This window comes from Orycteropus afer, unplaced genomic scaffold (genome assembly GCF_000298275.1).
Source record: "Orycteropus afer afer isolate SDZICR_OR568_19922 unplaced genomic scaffold, OryAfe1.0 scaffold00233, whole genome shotgun sequence".
Lineage (NCBI taxonomy): Eukaryota > Metazoa > Chordata > Mammalia > Tubulidentata > Orycteropodidae > Orycteropus > Orycteropus afer.
Genome location: NW_006921820.1, coordinates 3885288 through 3903620, shown reverse-complemented (window position 1 = coordinate 3903620; position 18333 = coordinate 3885288). Strand labels below are relative to the sequence as shown.

General features: G+C 47.6%; 1 protein-coding gene across 1 annotated transcript in view; it reads left to right on the top strand.

Moving 5' to 3' along the window:
* Window positions 1–18333, top strand: part of CCDC33 (coiled-coil domain containing 33) — a 166080-nt gene that overhangs the window by 78083 nt on the left and 69664 nt on the right. The window contains 5 exon segments of the mRNA XM_007948973.1: window positions 2907–2998; window positions 4144–4264; window positions 13669–13798; window positions 14698–14831; window positions 16267–16338. Coding sequence (XP_007947164.1) covers window positions 2907–2998; window positions 4144–4264; window positions 13669–13798; window positions 14698–14831; window positions 16267–16338 — 549 coding nt within the window.

The following is an 18333-nucleotide window of genomic DNA, read 5'->3' as shown; positions in this document are numbered from 1 at the left end:
AGATGAGTGGATACTGCCTCAGAAACCCAAGGAGGGGTCGCTATGAGGTGGGGCCAACTCGATGGCAAACAACATCAACATCAATATATGGCATAAATAGACTATCAAGCATAACCCAATATGCACAAACAGCAGATGAGAAACCAGATGATTGGAACCTTCTAAAGATTAAATTTTTATGTGCTTCCAAAGACTTCTCCAAAAGAGTCAAAAGAGAACCTACAGATTGGGAAAAAAATATTTGGTAATAACATATCTGACAAGAGACTTATCTCTAGAATTTATAGAAAACACCAACACCTCGATAACAGAAAGACAAATAATCCAATTAAAAAATAGGCAGAAGACATGAATAGACACTTCACCAAAGAGGATATTCAGGCAGCCAACAAACATATGAAGAAAAGCTCACAATCATTAGCCATTAGAGAGATGCAAATCAAAACAACAATGAGATACCATCTTGCTCCAGCACTAGCAGCAAAGTTCAACATGACACAAAATAACAAATGTTGGTGAGGATGTAGAGAGATTGGGACTCTCATACACTACTGGTGGGACTGTAAAATGGCACAACCACTGTAAAATGTGGAAAGCAGTATGGTGATTCCTTAAAAAGTTAGAATTAGAAATACCATTTGACCCAGCCATTCCACTACTAGGTATATATCTAAAGAAGTGAGAGCCAAGACAAGAACAGACATATATATGCACACCCATGTTCATCGCAGCACTATTTACAATAGCCAAAAGATGGAAACAACCTAGGTGTCCATCAACTGAGGACCGGATATCCAAACTATGGTACATACACACAATGGAATACTATGCAACCCTAAAGAATAACCTAGAATCTGCAAAACAACGCATAATGTGGATGGACTTGAAGGACATCATGCTGAGTAAAATAAGGCAATCACAGAAGGACAAATATTATATTAGTCTATTATTGTAAAAGTCAAGGAAAGGTTTATCTATGGAAGGAAATTTTCTTTGCTGGTTACCAGGGGTGGGAGGAGAGGGGAGGGAACACTGTTAGATAGGGAGAGATAAGTATTGATTTGGGTGAAGAGAAGGGCAACACACCAAATGTGAGTGATCAACATGGTAGCACTGAGGAAGAAGAAGACATAGAGAGGTACATGGGAGGTGCAGACAACAAAGATGAACCCTTTTGCACATTAAGCACCTGTGGGCTCGGGACCATCATCACAAGGGACATCAAGCTCAGTTGGCATAACATACTACACAAAACATTGTTCCACCTCCTACTTTGGCAAGTAATGATTGGAATCTTAAAAGCTTGCAAGCAACCATCTAAATGCAATGATGGGTCTCTCCTCATCCAGAGCAAAGAAGAATGAAGAAAACCAAAGGTTCATGGAAACAATTAGTCCTAGTGACCAGTACACCATGTGATCTGCAGCCTATATGACTATGAGACCAGAAGAGCTAGATGGTGCCCGGGTACCACTGTCAACCACTCAGAGGGGGATCTATGTAGGATATTCTGGATAGAGAGGGAGAACAATGTGGAACAAAACTCAAAATCATTTGGAAAAAAAAGGAGGGGCACCAGATTTGCTGTTCTGATAGAGCCTGGTGGAACCACTGACACTATTGCCCCTACCTGCCTTTCAGGTCTGGATTGAACCCACACCTGTGGTTTCTAGTCAAACAAAAGACAGGCATATGAGTTGAACATTTGCCTGAAGTAGATACACTCCTTGAAGAGAACAATCATGGAAGAAAGAAGGGCTGTTTATGCACAGGGAGACAGCTCAGGGGGCAGGAGTGCATGGAGGGATGGACACAGCGAAGAGGTAACCATTGGGAGGAAGTGGGAGGGGAACTGTTGCATTGGGGTGAATTGTAGTCAATGTTGTGAGACAAAGTGTATGTGAACTGCAGTATGGAAAGTGAATTTGCTCTGTAAATTTTCACCCAAATCACAATACAAAATAAATAAATAAATAAAATGAAACAAAATGGGGGAAGATTAAAAAAAAAAAAAAGATTTCATTTCACTTTGATCTACAATCAATACCCATGAAAGCAGCAGTCAAGAAATCAGATGTCATATTTTACTGAGCAAATCTATTGCAAAAGACCTCATTAAAGGGTTTAGGATGTGCCTAACCCAAGCCATGGTATTTTCAGTCTCCTCATATGCATGTGAAATCTGGACAATGAGTAAGGAGGCCCAAAGAAGAATTGTGGCTTTCACAAAGAATACCGAAAGTACCATGAACTGCTAGAAGAATGAACAATCTGTCTTGCAAGAAGTGCAGCTGGAATGCTCCTTGGAAGCGAGAATTGTCAGACGTGATCTCATGTACTTTGGTCATGTTGTCAGAAAGGACCACTTGGTAAAGTGCAGGGTCAGTGAAAAAGGGGAAGACCTCTAGATGGATTAACATGGTGGCTGCAATGATGGGCTCAAACATAGCAAATATTGTGAGGATGCGAGGACTGGGCAGTGTTTTTGTTCTGTTGTATGTAGGGTTGCTATGAGTCAGAGCCAACTCAACAGCACCTAACAACAACAACTTTGACTGACAGAAACTCAGAGTAGCCAGCACCACCTCCACCCCAGGAGCCAAGATGAGAACACAGTTCTCCTGACTTCCCATCCAGGACCAGTCTCTTATCTCACACTCTCTCCCTAAGAAAAGCTGGCATAAGAGAGCCAGTAGTGAATCACAGGATGGAAAACCAAGAGGCATGACCTTACCCAAACAGAGAAGCCTTCCTGGAGGAGGGTAACCTTGAACAAAGACAGAGCCTAGTAGAGCAAGGAGGAGGGAAGAGCAGGAGCAGAAGTGTGAGGCAGGGATGAGCCACTGTTGAAGGAGAAAGATGGCCAGTGGGCTGGCTTGTCACTGGGTTCACTCTTCTCTTCCCAGGTCTTTCTCAGGGGAGTCAATGAGCCTCTGGCCAACAACCCCAGACCCATGGTGGTGATTGCCCGAGTGGTTCCCAACTACAAGGAGTTTAAGTGAGTGGAACCCAGGTGGGCATGATCCAGGAGGGAGGGGAAGGCAGAGGACAGAGGAGGGGGAGAGGCTATCATTATCACTAAACGTTGTGATTCCAAGAGCCCTGGAAACATTTCCTTTCCCCAAGGCCCTTCAAACTTCCCCACTGGATTTGTCTCAGTAAACTTCTCAAAGCAGACCACACCTTTCTTTCCACAGGGAGGGCTGAGGTCCCTGGAAAGGGGCAACTCAGACCTCACCTGAACACAGACTGGAGGTAGGACAGTGGAGTCCTGAGTGTCTACAGCAGGCTTAAAAAGCTGAGAGGATCCAGTGCATGGAGAAGGAGGAGAAGGAATCCTTACTCCCTGCCTGGTGGCACCTCAGCCTTTCCAAACCTGTCTCCCCATCTCATGTGCCCACCAAATCCACAGTCCCTTCCTGCCCAGATCAGGGACATAGGAACCAGACTGTGATCTTTCCCAAAGGAAGAGGCCTAAGGCTCATCCTATACCTTATCCTTTATCCCTGCCTGGGAGTACCTCCCCTCACTCTCCTGGAGGCCCCCTGCCAGCCCTAATTTGTTCCACTCCTCCCCAAGACCTCCTTTTGGACTTATTGGATACACAGTTCTCAGGAGGGGATTTGGGCTAACTCTGCCACTGGAAGCCAGAGCAGTGAGTGGAGTTTCCCAATCAACATGTGCACACACACACACACTGAAACCTCCTCACCACCCCCCCTGCAGGCCCTCCACGCTTCTGAAGCCTAAACCTGGATTCCCACCATGGGGAGTTTATTCTGACAAGGTCTTTCAAAGAGGAGGGAAGGAATGCAAAGATCATCTTAAAAATGGCCAGAGCCATGGTTTCACCAGTGACACACTGAAGCATTCAGATGTGGCTAAGATCACAGAGAGTCACTGTGTGTCAGGGGGGAATCCCATCTCCTGACCAAGAGGAGCTTTCCCATGGCTTTGGCCGGCATCACAAGGATCATAGCCCACTACCTATGCTGCAAGGTCAGGCCTAGACTAGATGGGTCACTGAGCTCTCCTCTCACATCCATCTGATGGCTCTGAAGAGATAGCCCATGGCTTCCAGACTTGGGCACAGAGTCGAGAACATTGGGCACCATGCTGACTCCTGTCTCCTTGCCTACCCAGGTCCAGCCAGGTGAACCAAGACCCAGCATCCCTGGGTCTGCCTATTACCCAACTATCCTTCCCTATCTCATCAGTAATGAACTTTGATGTTCCTCGTATCAGCAAAAATGGATGCCCTCAGGTATGTCTCCTTCTCCCATTTACTTTCTCACTGCTTCACACTTGTAGTAACTTACTTACTCATTCATTCATCCCCTCACTCAGTCATTCATGTAGTCACATGTTTAATAAGAGTTTACAGAATCCCACTGCATACCCAGGGCCATGCTTGTCTGCACTATGGAAGCTGCCTTCAGGGAACTGCTGGTCTGGGGAAGATGATATCACACATGTGAAAAAGTTAAACATCACCACAAGGTGATGTAAAACCTGATAATAAACCAAGAGGGAATGTCAGAGCTGTAATCAGTGGAGAGAGGGATGTAAAATCTGGGCGATTAGGAAGGGCACCCAGGGATGGGAGTATTGAATTTTCAATAGGGGCAGGGGAGGTATAGGACAATTGAGATCACCAAGAGCAAAAGTACAGAGGTGGGAATACAAATGACAAGATACATATCAGGCTGCAGAGGAGGGTGGCGTGTTTGTGTATGTGCATATAGGGAAGAAGGGGGTTGGAGATCATTGCTGGATCAATGGCCAGATTGACCACTTACCATAACCTGCACTTCAGGTTATGGTAACATTCCCAGGAGCCTGAAAGAAGACTGGTGTTCTCAGAAGTCCCTCCTGTTGTCTGTCCACCATTACTCATGTCTGACATGGCAAAAAGAGAATGAGGTACCCCTCTGGAGCCCAGCTTTCATTTAAAAGCAAAGATGTTTGAAGAAGGCTCAGACACGGGCTGGAGTGATGGTGATGGGGAGGGGTGGGACACAGGGGGACCCTGGGGACAGAGGCTTCAAACCCAAACCAATCCTCGGCCTGATTTCCCCAGGGCCATCTCACACATGGCCCTGCATTTGCCCAGAAAATTATGAACCAATCAGCAGGCAGTCCCAAGGGGTAGGAACACTGTCTGCTTTAATGAGTGTGCCCCTGCCCTGCCCCCAGGTCCTCTCTGGCTGCCTTGGCTGCCTAACTAGTCTAGATGGGGGAGGTACCCCTTGATAAAGAGTCTTGTCACAATGTCTTTTGCTTATGTGAGACAAGGCCAGAGGTCCTGCAACAGCAGACACTTGTTGAAGGTCACCCATCACCATGGCAGCTGGGCCAGCTGGAGAACTCACTGGTAGCTGGCACAGACATGCCTGCCCAGGTGTCAGCAGGGGGTGGACAGGGGCTGCTGCTGTGGAAGAGGGGGAAGAAGGGTAGTGGAGTGGACAAAGTCCCTACCTGGAAGAGGCACCTGTCAGCAGCATGGGCTCAGGGTTCACACAGACCCCCTGCTCCATCCCTTCTCTGAACTTCAGTCCCCTCATCTCTACAGTCGCAGGTAGAGGGAAGAGCAGTAATTTCTAGGTCTTGTCCTCTCTGATGGGGTCATCGGTGGCACAAATAGTTTGCACTTGGCTACTAACCTAAAGATTGGCAGTTCAAACCCAACTGGGAGTGCCACATAAGAAAGGCTTGGCAATCTGCCTCTGTAAAGTTTACAGCCAAGAAAACTCTATGGAGCAGTTCTACTCTGTAACACACGGGGTTGCCATGAGTTGGAATCAACTCGATGGCAACAGGCTCTTGGTTTTTTGCCCCCTCTGACATCTTGAAAACCAAAATAAAAGCCCAAATAAACCCATCGCCATTGAGTCAGTTCTGACTCACACAGGCCAAGGTAGAACTGTTCCATAGGGTTTCCAAGACTGTAAATCTTTATGGAAGCAGACTGCCTCCTCTTTCTTCCACAGAGCAGCAGGTGAGTTCAAACCACCAATTTTTGGGTTAGCAGTCGAATGCTTTAACCACTGCATCACCAGAGCTCCTTTTGACATCTTGGGATGCTGGGATTTCCCACCAGCTTCCCACTAAGCTAAAGCACTGTGGGCAGGGAGTTTGAGGATCCAGGGGACCAGGGTTTGATCTGTCAAAAAAAAAAAAAAAAAATCCAGCCTTTGATAGGGAGAGGTGTCATTCAGAAAGAAAGAGTACTGCAACAGGGAAAAATTTTCCACTCTTGGAAAACTGCAAGCATCTCAAAATCAAACAGAAAAAGGTTTTTCTCTTATAGATAAGGAGGAGCATGCAGAGATAAGCAGAATCTTTTGGGAGAAAGCTGGACTGGCAACAGGAAATGGCCATTGGGTCTGACAGAAGCAATGTTTCACTGTGGTCAGCTAAGACCCAGTTAAAGCTTCCCCCCCCCCCCGCTAGGTTTTTTTTTTTTAAGTGCCTTCTTAGGCTTTAGGGCTGGCCGAATCCAGAGACCTGTAGAAAGAAGAGAAGCCTAAGTAAAGTTTGGTCAAGACAAAGAAGAGGAAGATTTAAAAAAAAAAAAAGACAAAGAAGAGGGAAGGACATTTTCTTTGTTGGTTACCAGAGATGGGAGGGGCAGCAAGGAGGGAAAATAGATGGAAAATTGAGAGACAGATTTGATATGGGTGAAGGCAAAAGCAATACAACAAAAGTGTGTGACTAACACAATATCAGCTCTGGTGGTATAATGCCTAAGGCATCTGACTGCTAACCAGAAGGCTGGCAGTTCAAACCCACCAACCACTCCTCAGAAGAAAGACTAGGAAATCTACTTTGGTAGTGATACCACCTCAGAAACCCAAGGAGGGGTTGCTATGAGTTGGAACTGACTCAATGGCAGTGAGTTTGGTTTTTTTGAGCACAATATCACTAAGGAAAAGGAAGATGCAGAGAGGTACATAAAAGATACAGATAATAAAGGCAAATACTATTGCATACACAATATTGTATTATCAATAGTTAACTCTAATCTATAGGTAGATAAAGAGGTAGACAGGTATAGATAGGCAAATAGGAATATACCCATGACCATACATAGGTTTGGCAGATGATATTCCTACATATGTATTTGTATGTGCTATAAAAATGTCCATATACAGTTTAAACACAACAGAAGGCAAAGTTAGGATAACTTCTTAGCCACAAGTAAGGACCTTGAGGGAGTGGGTCATTGGGCCTGCAGGCTGGGGACCATGGTTGCAGGGGACTCAAGCTCAACTGGCACAACGTGGTATACAAACATATTGTTCTACATCTTATTTCAGTAAGTAGCATCCAAGGTCTTAAAAGTGGTCATCTAAGTGGCCACTGTTGGTATCTCCTTCTCTGGAGCAAAGAAGAGTGAAGAAGATCAAAGATGCATGGAAACAATTAGTCCAAAGGACTAATGGGCCATGAGACCCTCAACCTATATGACCCTGAGACCAGAAGTACTAGATGGTGCCCAGCAATGCCAACCACTCAGAAAGGGATCAAAATTGGAGATCCTGTATAGAGCTGGAAAAAAAGTGGAACAAAACTGAAAGTCACAAAAAAGACCAGGCTTATTGGTCTGGTAGAGACTGGTGAAACCACCAAGACTATGGCCCTGAGTCACCCTTCGAGCCTGGAACTGAACTTACTACCCTGGCTTAACTCAGCCAAATAGTAGACAGGCCTATGAGCTGAACACCTACACCAGGGAGATGCACTCCTTAGAATAATCAACCATGGGAGATCAGAAGGGCAGCATATGCACAAAGAGAAATGTAGGGAGGCAGGAATGCATAGGCAGGAAGGACACAGGGAAAGGGTAACCACAGAGGAAGTGGGAGGTGAGATGTTACCCCGCAGGGAGTGTAACCAGTATCATAAAACAAAATGTGTATGAATTATTGACTGTAAAATGAATCTGCTTTGTAAAATTTCACCCAAATCACAATAAAAATTTTTTGAAAAACAAATGACAACAAAAACTGCATTAGAAACAAGGAGGAAAAAAAAAAAAAAAAGACAATGGGGAGGGTAAGAAATGGGCAGTTGTGAACATCTGGTCACACCCAGCTCTGTCTCTTACAAGTTGTGTGACCTTTAGCAAAGTGTTCTCCAGACCTGCTGATTACTATGTTCCCAAGCTGTTGTTCACTGTCCTCAAGTGGGCCTCCAGCTCATGGCAACCTTGGTCCTATGCCATCCTCCTAGTTGGGGACTGGTCAGTGTGATCTATAGGGTTTTCAGAAGTGGATCACCAGATCTTTCTTCCTACTCCATCTTAGTCTACAAGCTCCACTGAAGCCTGTTCAGCATCGTAGCAACACCCATACCTCCACTGATAGGTGGTGACTGCACATGGGATGCATTGGCCAGGAATTGAACCCCAGTCTGTGGCAAGGAAGGTGAGAATTCTACCACTGAATCACCACTGCTCCCATTTGGGCTCTTAGGAGAATGTAAAGGGAAACGTGTGCAAAGCATCCAAGCCCAGAGTGGAAGTCAAAAAGGTTTCATCCCTTTCAGAATGCACCTCCCCTAGTGCCAAATGCCGCCTCGGAGGCATGCCTCGCTATTGCCCCTGTCATCTTTGGCTACAAGTAACAGAAACCCCAACTCCATCAACTTAAACGTTGAGTACTTATTGTCACACATCACAAGAACTCCTGAGGTAGGGAGCCAGCAGAATTGGTTGATTTAGCAGCTTGGCAGAGTCCTCAAGGGCCCAGGATTTTCCCAATACGCTGAACTGCCATCCTCAACTGTACAACAGCTCGTGGGGACAAAACATAAGGCCGTGCTATTCAAGGACTCCCACCTGGATATAACCAAAGTCCTGAGGGAAAATGGAAACTCTTTTCTTCGGTGTGATTTTCTGAGAAAGCAGAACCCACCCCAGTAGACCTCCCCTCTGGTCCCATTGGCCTGAATGGGGTCACATGAACTTGCCTGAGCCAATCACTGGGGAGAGGTGTGGCTCCACCTTGCCCACAGCGATTGCCGGAAGGAGGGACCACTAGCGCAAAACTGGGTTCTATTGGCCTTGAGAGAGGCTACGGGTGGGCGGTCCTCAGTGCGTGCTTTACTTCTCTTGGAGCGTTGTGAAGATGGCAGAACCTGGAGCTTGTCGGAGTAGCACACTTTGTGGGAGGTCAGGCTTGACCTGCTGGACTCATAATGGGGCGGGACTTAAGAGGTGGTCCTACCACTGCACCCAACACCTTTGAAGGGGCCCACTGAAAGGCAAAACTTCTTGGCCTGGTCTACAGAGCTGGGCCTCAGACAAAAGGCAAAAATTTCTGTCACCTCCTGTTTAAGCCCCCACAGCCAGTCTCTTCCTCAGCTCTCAAGTGGCTCTTTTCAATCCTCATAGACCCTACCCTAGGGCTGGCCTCATCATCTCTTGCCTGGACTACTGCTGCCACCTCCATTCATTTCCTTCCACCCATTCTCTTGAGCAGCAGGCAGAGCAACCTTGTCCTTGTCACCAACAGGACAAACCCCTCCCCTTAGCCAGTACACAAGCCCCCTTTCCACCCTCCAGCTTCCTAGTTCCCTGCCTCATTCACACAGGAGTTCTCCACACCCATGCTGTCCTCTCTTACCTCCCAGCTTTTGCCTCCACTGCACTCTCAGCCTGGAATGACCTTCCTCCCTCTACCCACTGCCCTCATCACTGAAGTCCTCCCTTCCCCAGGTTAAAAGTCAGGTTTCTCCTCAGACATTCCAGCTTCCACAACTTGCTTAGGCCTCTGAGGGGATCATAGGTGTGTGTGTGTGTCCTACCCCTATTGCTCTGGAAGATTATGAGCACAGAGACTGGCTATAGCTCCCTCCACTCCCTGTGCCCTGCAGCACTCCACAGATGTCTAGCATAGAAAAGTCCCCCAATCAACATTTGCAGTGTTTGGTTAAATTGAACTTCCACCTTCACAACAAATTATCTAATGTCTCCTTCAACCCTCACAGCCTTACAAGGTGTAGAGCACAAAACACTTTCCTATTGGACAATGAGAAAACCGGGTTGTAGAGAGGCAAAGGGACTGGCCAAAAGTCACACAGTAAGGTTGAGGCAGGCCCAGGACCAGAGCTGAGGGGTCTTAGCTCCCTGGAGGCCCTGTGCCCAGCATCAGTGCTGACCACTATTCTCAGGGTGGTGGGCACTCTGCCTGGGCAGAGCAGACAGCAGTGAGTGGACCCAGAGGAAATGGGAGCAAGGTCTGTGGGCCCTGGACTGAAGGCTCTGTCCCCAGGGAAGGTAGATCTGCCACTGTGGCTGAGGGTTAATGGCTTTTCTGAAAATCACAGCTATAGGTTAATCACATTCCTTAGATCTACAACCCAAATGTGGCCTTTCTCTTTACCATCAGCAAGCAATGGCTCCTTTACACTCCCCACCCCCCGCTCCCCACACACTTATCAGCCACTAGCATGTTTATCAGGACCCTGGCACCAGATTCTGCAGGTCATTTAACCTTGCCCCCCACACACACACACATATACACACACAGGAGAGTAAGAGAGAGGGATCCTAAGTCCTCAATTCTGAAGGTATCTTTCCTGGGGGCTCTGAAAGGGGCTGCCCGTTGCTGGGTAGGCATTCACCACCCTCTGCTTTGTAATTTCCATCTGGACAATAGCTGGACCTAGAAAGGACAGCATCATCCATTAATAAGCCTCTTCCAGGGTGGCAACCAGGAACCAACAGCCCTGGACTGAGTGGCAGATCCATCTGGAGCACCCCAGTGCCCAGCAGGTGGTCCAGGCCATATAGATGCCTCTCTGGCACCCAGACTGGAGCCTAGGAAATGAGGTGGCTCTGGGATGGAATGGTTTGGGGGTCTTCTGTGAAAGATAGTTCCTAAGTACCATAGAACCCAGAACCAGCTTCTCTGATCTGGTGTGGTGGCCAGGGGAACTCCCAGCACCCCGATTACTGTCCCCATGTTCAGGTCGCCAAGCCCCAAAGTGACTGCAACTCATCTCCCTCAAGGGCAGGGCAGACACAGCTGAGCCTTAGTCTGGCCCTTGGAGACCCTGGGCAGGCACATTAGTGTGACAGGCGTCAGGGCCCTGCCACCACAGGGGGGGAGTGGGCCCACACTGGTATTTCACGATCTTGCATCAGTAACTCCCAGAGCTGGCAGTGCATTTGTGCTGACCTTTTAGAGCGATGACTGATTCCCGCAGGGCATCGGGAGGTGGGAGCGGCTGCCACTGTTGCTGACAGCCCCTGGCTGGGGGCAGAAAGGAGGCAGCCACTTAGAGAGTCTGTGCTGACAGGGCCCCCAGCTCCTCCCCACCTGTGCTAGTTCCAGGCAGGGCTGGGAGTTATAGGAAGGGACCCCGATCTCCCAGACCCCACTGTCCCACTCTCCAGCCCTGCAGATGTGGGCCTTCACCTTCCCGGTGTCCTCTGCACATGCCATGCTGGTCCCATCTCCATACTTTGCTCATACTGTTTTCTCATCCAGATCTTTCTCCCCTTCATCCCACCAAATCTGCCTTCAGAGCCTTCCTCTGGTCCTGCCTCCATCAAGAAGGCTTTCCTGACTACCCACAGGAATGTCTCCTCAAGCCTCCTTGTTTGGGGGCCATAGTTAATGCTGAGGAGCACTGATGTCACAATGGTTAAGCACTCGACTGCTAACCAAAAGGTCAGTGGTTCAAACCCACTAGCTCCTCCATGGGAGAAAAGACCTGGTGATCTGCTGCCTTAAAGATCACAGCCTAGGAAACCATATAGGCAATTCTACTGATAGGGTTGCTATGAATTGGAATTGACTCAACAACACATAACAGTTAATGCTGTCTTCTTTAGTTGTTTAAACTAATACTACCCAAGTGTGCTCTGTGTACCATCAAGTCCCCTGAACGCCCAACACACTGCCCTGCAGACACACTGAGGCTCAGGGGTCTGAAGGACTGTCAGGGCCTTCTGGGAGGGGCTAGGCAGCCTGCATGGGATAGAGACTTGCTGGTAGAAAGGGTAGAACCAAAATACCAAACCATATTGCCATCGAGTCAGTTCTGACTCATAGCAACCCACACTGGGTTTCCAATGCTTTCAATCTTTACGGAAGTGGATTGCCTCATCTTCCTCCTGTGGAGTGACTAGTGGATTTTAACCACCTACCTTTTGGTTAGTGGCCCAATGCATTTACCACAGCACCACTAGAGCTCCTTAGAAAGGGTAGTAGTTATGTGCTGTAGAGTTGGACCCGACTCATTGTGACCCCTCCTTGGGTTTCCGAGGCAGCATCACTGTGGAAGTAGATTGCCCAACCTTCCTTCTGAGGAGAGGCTGGTGGATTTGAATCTCCAGCCTTCTGGTTAGCAGTCAAGTGCCTTAGGCACTACACTACCAGCACTCCTTTTTCCTAAAGAGTTACCCCAATGCTCATAACCGTGATTGGTGGTATCATAGATACCAATTTAGACATGACTCTACCCTTTCTAGAGTCATGTCTAAATCCAGAAAGGGTAGAGTCATGTCTAAATCAGTATCTATGACACCACCAACCATGATTATGAGCATTAGTGTAACTCTTTGGAAAACTGTTTACCAGTAATGAATCAAGTGCCTCAAAATATGCATGTCTTTAGCTCAGCAATTCCATTTTAGGTACTTGTACTAAGGAAATAAGGAGCCCTGGTGACGTAGATATTTAAGTGCTCAGCTGCTAACAGAAAGGTCAGAGATTGGAACCCACCCAGTGGCTCTGCAAGAGAAAGACCTGGCAATCTGCTCCCATAAATGTTACAGCCTAGAAAAACCCAATGGGGCAGTTCTACTCTGTTGCACAAGATCACTATGAGTCTAAAATTGACTTGATGCCACCTAACACCACCACCACCACCACTAAGGAAACAATCTGTGTGAAAGTATGTTCAACAGTGTTATTTATTATAGGAGAATATGAGAAGGGACAAACCAGGGCACTGGTGGTGCAAATGCTCAATGTATTCACTTGCTAACCAGAAGGTTGGAGGTTTGAGTCTACCCAGAGACATCTTAGAAGAAAGGCCTGGCTATCTGTTTCCAAAAAGTCAGCCATTGAAAACTCTAACATACATGGAGTCACCATTAGTCAGAGTCACCCTGGTGATACTGTGGTTAAGTGCTTGACTCTAACCAAAAGGTCCATGGTTCAAATTCACTGGCTGCTCCATGGGAGGTACATGAGGCAGTCTGTTTTCATAAAGACTGTAGCCTTGGAAACCCTATGGGGGTCGCTGTGAGTCAGAAGAGACTCAGTGGCAGTGGATTTGATTCTGGTCTTTGCTAAAGTCATAATATGGGTAACAAGAGTTTCTTGTGATCCTGGATATGCTTACATTTTAATGGTTAATGAAAAAGGCAAGATGCTAGGATGATAATTCTATTAAATAATAGGTACAAGGGGGAAAAGGCTAGAAAGAATCATGTAATCTTACCAACAGTCATCTTTGGTTGTAGAACTATAGGTATTTTTTCCTTCTACTTTTCTACATTTTCTAAAATGTATTCAATTAGCGTGTGTTGCTTTTATAACTGGGCCAACAGTGTGACACATCTAGGTACACACACATCCAAATATCTGGTCATCCCTTGATTTGGGAGAAGCTGTGTTCCCAGCACCTGCTCCCACCCTCTCCTTCCAGCTGACCAAGCCTGGGGGCCCCCCAGAGCAGCCCCTGTGGAATCAGTCCTTCCTCTTCCAAGGCTCTGATGGAGCCACCACCTTCTCAGAAGACACAGCCCTGGTCTTGGAATACTACTCATCATCATCAAGTGAGTGCCCCCTAGGGCCACACCAAGGTAGCAATGGTGTCAGGAGACATGGGTGAAAGGATGTTCAGACCATCCTCAGACCATCCGGCCTCTGCCTTCCACAGTGATGGGTTAAGTGTCCCAGATTCCAAGTGCATACCCACAGATGGAGGAAGAGACTGGCTCACCTCCTTGCCAAAGTGACAGCTCTGGGGCAAAGGTCAGGACTCATGGGTCCTGTTCCCATAATGGGTCCATACTTTTTTTTTTCGGTCTGTACTTTTTTACTGCACCCCCAGTGCATTCATCAGTGAGGAGGCAGATAATGGGTCTCTTGGAGCTCACAGCCTACTGGGAAAGCAGGACTCAGAGACCAGCTAACCCATAGTCTAAGCAAGCTCCACACTATGGGGTTGAAGTCCCCAAAAACCAGAGGCAAAGGAGAGCCATATCCAGAGACACAGAATATGTTTAGGGTTGGTCTTGAACTCACGAAGCCCTGAAGAGTAGGAAAGGAGGGATGCTTGTAGAGAGAAAGACCAGGAAAGAGGAAAGAAAGTGGGGCATGGAGATAAGAGAACTAAATGGCTGATATCAAAGGGTGGGGCTGCGGTAGGGGCATAGGCACTGGGATCTGAGAAGCTAGGGGTGGAGGCTTTGGTTGTTGTTGTTGTTGTTGTTATGTGCCATTGAGTCGGCCCCGACTCATAGCGACCCCTCCTTGGGTTTCCGAGGCAGTATCACTGCGGAAGTAGGATTGCCCAACCTTCCTTCCGAGGAGTGGCTGGTGGGTTTGAACCGCCAGCCGTCTGGTTAGCAGGCAAGTGTCTTAGCCACTATGCTACCAGAGCTCCCCCTAGGAGGCTTTGGTAGGAGCCTGAACTAATGGACTCTCCACCCCTCCCCTACTCTCCACCCAGTGAAAGGCAGTGAACCGTGGACCTTCAGCCAGCCCCTGGGCATCTCTGTGTTGCCACTCAAGAATCGTTTGTACCGCAAGATGCTGATTGGGAAGGGGCTGAGCGGGCTGCGCATGGAACGGCTCCCCATCATTGTGAGTCCCCCACCTGCAATGGCCCTACCGGCCCCACCCACCCTGTCCCACCTTCCCAGGAGAATTTGGCTTCTCAAACAGCTTCTATCAGGGCTCCCACTAGGGAAGCTGACAACTGTCAAATGTGAGACACCTGCAGGGATACCATACTTCAGTCTTGGCTCTGGAGCCTGTAATGAACCTGCCAGAGGAACTGTCCCTGAGCAACTTGAGGAGAATCAGGGCGAGGCCTGTGGGATAGTGACAAGAGCTCAGGCTTCAGACAGCCAGACCTGGGTTCAAATCTTGCCTTGGCCTCTTCCTTACTGTGGAACCTAGGGCAAGCCACTTAACCTCTCTGAGCCTCAGCGTCCTCATCTCTAAAATGGAAACAACAACCCCTTAGGAGGAATGAGTGAGATGAACAAATGTAAAATGCCCAGCACAATATCTCTTTGTATAAGGAGATAATGAAGAGTCCAAGCTATCTGGGTCCACATGCTGCTCCATCATTTACCAGCTGACATGACCTTAGGAAAAATTCTTAAAGTCTCAATGCTTCAGTTTCCATGTCTATAAAATGGATACATAGTAATAATGCTTTTCTCATAGTATTGCTATCAGATTTTGTGAGAAAATACATATAAACATTAGACAAAATCAGACATATTCTTAGAACAGAATATGCTGTTATAAGAATTAATATCATTATCTATTTCTATACCCCTCTTTTTTTCCCCTAGAATACTTAGGGCCATCCTGACATAATAAACCCACTGCCATTGAGTTGATTCTGACTCACAGCAACCCCCACTGGGTTTCCAAGATGGTAAATCTTTACAGAAGCAGATTGCTTCATCTTCCTTCCACTCAGCAGCTGGTGGGTTTGAACCATTAACTTTCTGGTTAGCAGTCAAATGCCTTAGACACTGCCCCACCAGAGCTCCTTACTTAATAAAGAGGAACTTCTCTTTCTGCCAGGAAGTGCTTAGACAGGCCCTGCCCCTGTGGGGGTCATTTAAAGGGCTTGGTCAGTCAAGTCTCCAGTGGAGTTGGGAAGGGTGGGTGTGAAGGTGGTGAGGGTAAACTAAGCTTCTAACTGATTCATTTCAATTCAACCTCCTGCTGAAGATTGCATTTCCACCCCAGATATACTGAAGCAGAATCTACAATTTAACATAAGAATCACATGGGGATCTCGTTACACTGTAGATTCTGATTCAGTGTTTCTAGGATGGAAAAGCAAATTCTCAGCAGCAGGATGAACCAAAATGAACTGGTTCAAAGTCCTGGGGTAAATAGAGGCAGAAAGCCTGCTCCCACCTCTCTCACACTCACCTGGGCACAGTCCCCAGCCGTCACCTTGCTGGGGAATCAGAATGGTAGGTGGAAAATAGACAGAAGCTGCCCTGGCCAGAAGCTAATGGCCTCACTGACTGCTTCCTCCTCTTCCCAGAAAACCAACCTGAAAACCATAAATGGTAAGGCTCCCACGGTGGATCTCTCCCTCCAGCTGCATTCTTCAGAGGTAAGGCTGCCTGCGGATCAGGGGAAAGTTAAAAACCAAACTCAACTGTTGTTGAGTCAGATCCAACCCATAGTAACCTCTCCTTGGATTTCTGAGGCGGTATTTCTGTGGAAGTAGTTTGCCCAACCTTCCTTCCAAGGAGTGGCTGGTGGGCTTGAACCACCAGCCTTCTGGTTAGCAGTCAAGTGCCTTAGGCACTACGCCACCAGAGCTCCCAGGGGAAGGTTAGGGCCTGGCAGACAGACATGTGCTGGCTCTGCGGCCCCTCAGTGGTTCCAACTTCCTTCAAAATTGCTGACCTTAGTCAGGGGCTGGGGGCCAGGGGCTCCAGAGGAGTAACTGCTGCTTTGGATGAAAATGTCTGGGGTAAGTTGAGGTTCCAGGAACCCAGAGAGAAGGTTGAGGCATGATTGTCCCTGTTCTACATATGTTCTTGTTGGGTGCCATAGAATTGGTTCCAACTCATAGTGAGCCCGTGTGACAAAGTACAACTGCCCCATAGTATTTTCTTGGCTGTAATCTTTCTAGGAACAGATCACCAGGTCTTTCTCCCTCAGGGCTGCTGGGTAGGTACACACTACCAGTCTTTCAGTGAGCATCTGAGCACTTAACCAGTGTCCCACTAGGTCTCCTAGTACTCCAGGAAACCAGAGAGGAAACTGAGAGATTAGAAAGAGAAGGTTGAGCACAGAGGACTCCCTGAACCTGGGAGTCAATTCTAACCCACCCAAGCTAAGTCTGGCTCACTAAGATCAAGCACCTACTAGGGTGAAGGAGCTCTGGTAGGGTAGTGCCTAAGGCACTTGACTGCTAACTAGAAGGCTGGCGGTTCAAACCTACCAGCCACTCCTCAGAAGGAAGGTTGGGCAATCCTACTTCCATAGTGATACTGCCTCGGAAACCCAAGGAGGGGTTGCTAAGAGTCAGGGCCAACTCGATGGCAAATAACAACAACAACTAGGGTGAACTGGGGTATTAGTTTTCTATTGCTGTGTAACAAATTGCCACAAACACAACAACTTGAAACAACACCTGTTTATGAGCTCACAGTTCTGGAAGTCATAGTCCAACACAGCATATCTGGGGTTCTGCTCAGGGTCTCATAAGGCTGAAACTAAGGTATTGGAAGTCCTGTACTCCTTTCCAGAGGCTCTGAAGAAGAATCCACTTCCAAGTTCATTCAATTGTTGGCAGAACCCAGTTCTTTGCACATATAGGACAGAGGTCCCCAATCTCTTGCTGACTGTCAGCTGGGGACCTCTCTCAGCTCCCTAAGGTCACCCACATCCCTTTTCACAGGGCCTCCTCCATATTTAAGCCAGCAGGCATGATGAATCCCCTTCATGCTTTGAATCTCTTTGGCTTCCTCTTGGGTCAGTAGCCAGAGAAAACTCTCTGCTTTTAAAAGGGTTCATGTGATTAGGCCAGGCTCACCCCAATAATCTCCCTATCTTAAGATCAACTGTGCCATATATCATAACAATCACAGCAATGATATAGCATCGTGTTCATGGGTTCCAGAGATTAGGATACAGAATATAAGGGGCCATCTTCCAGTTTTAGAATTCTACCTACCACAGCTAGGTTGATCCAAGTGGAAAGATACCTGGGGCTGAGCCCTTCCTAGTGGTTGGGCCTCCATCCTTCTAGCCAGCTATGCCTGGCTTCCATGAGTCCAGCTGCACCCTGGTCAGTGGACTCCAGAGAACCTGGCAGGTTCCTGCTGGAAGTTTTCCACTTTTCTCTGTGGTGCTGACACTTAGGAATAGGTGTAAAGCTGGAGTGTTTGCACAATTTGGGAACATGAACTCAGGGAATGGTGGGTCAGCCCACTCCTGCCAGCTTCCTGTGCCAGGAAAAATAGCCACTAGTTCTGGGGTAATACTTGGTCTTACGTGAAAATGTCAATTCTACCCAAAGCAATCTATACATTCAATGCAATCCCAATCCAGATCCCATCAACATTCTTTAGGGATATGGAAAAACCAATCACTA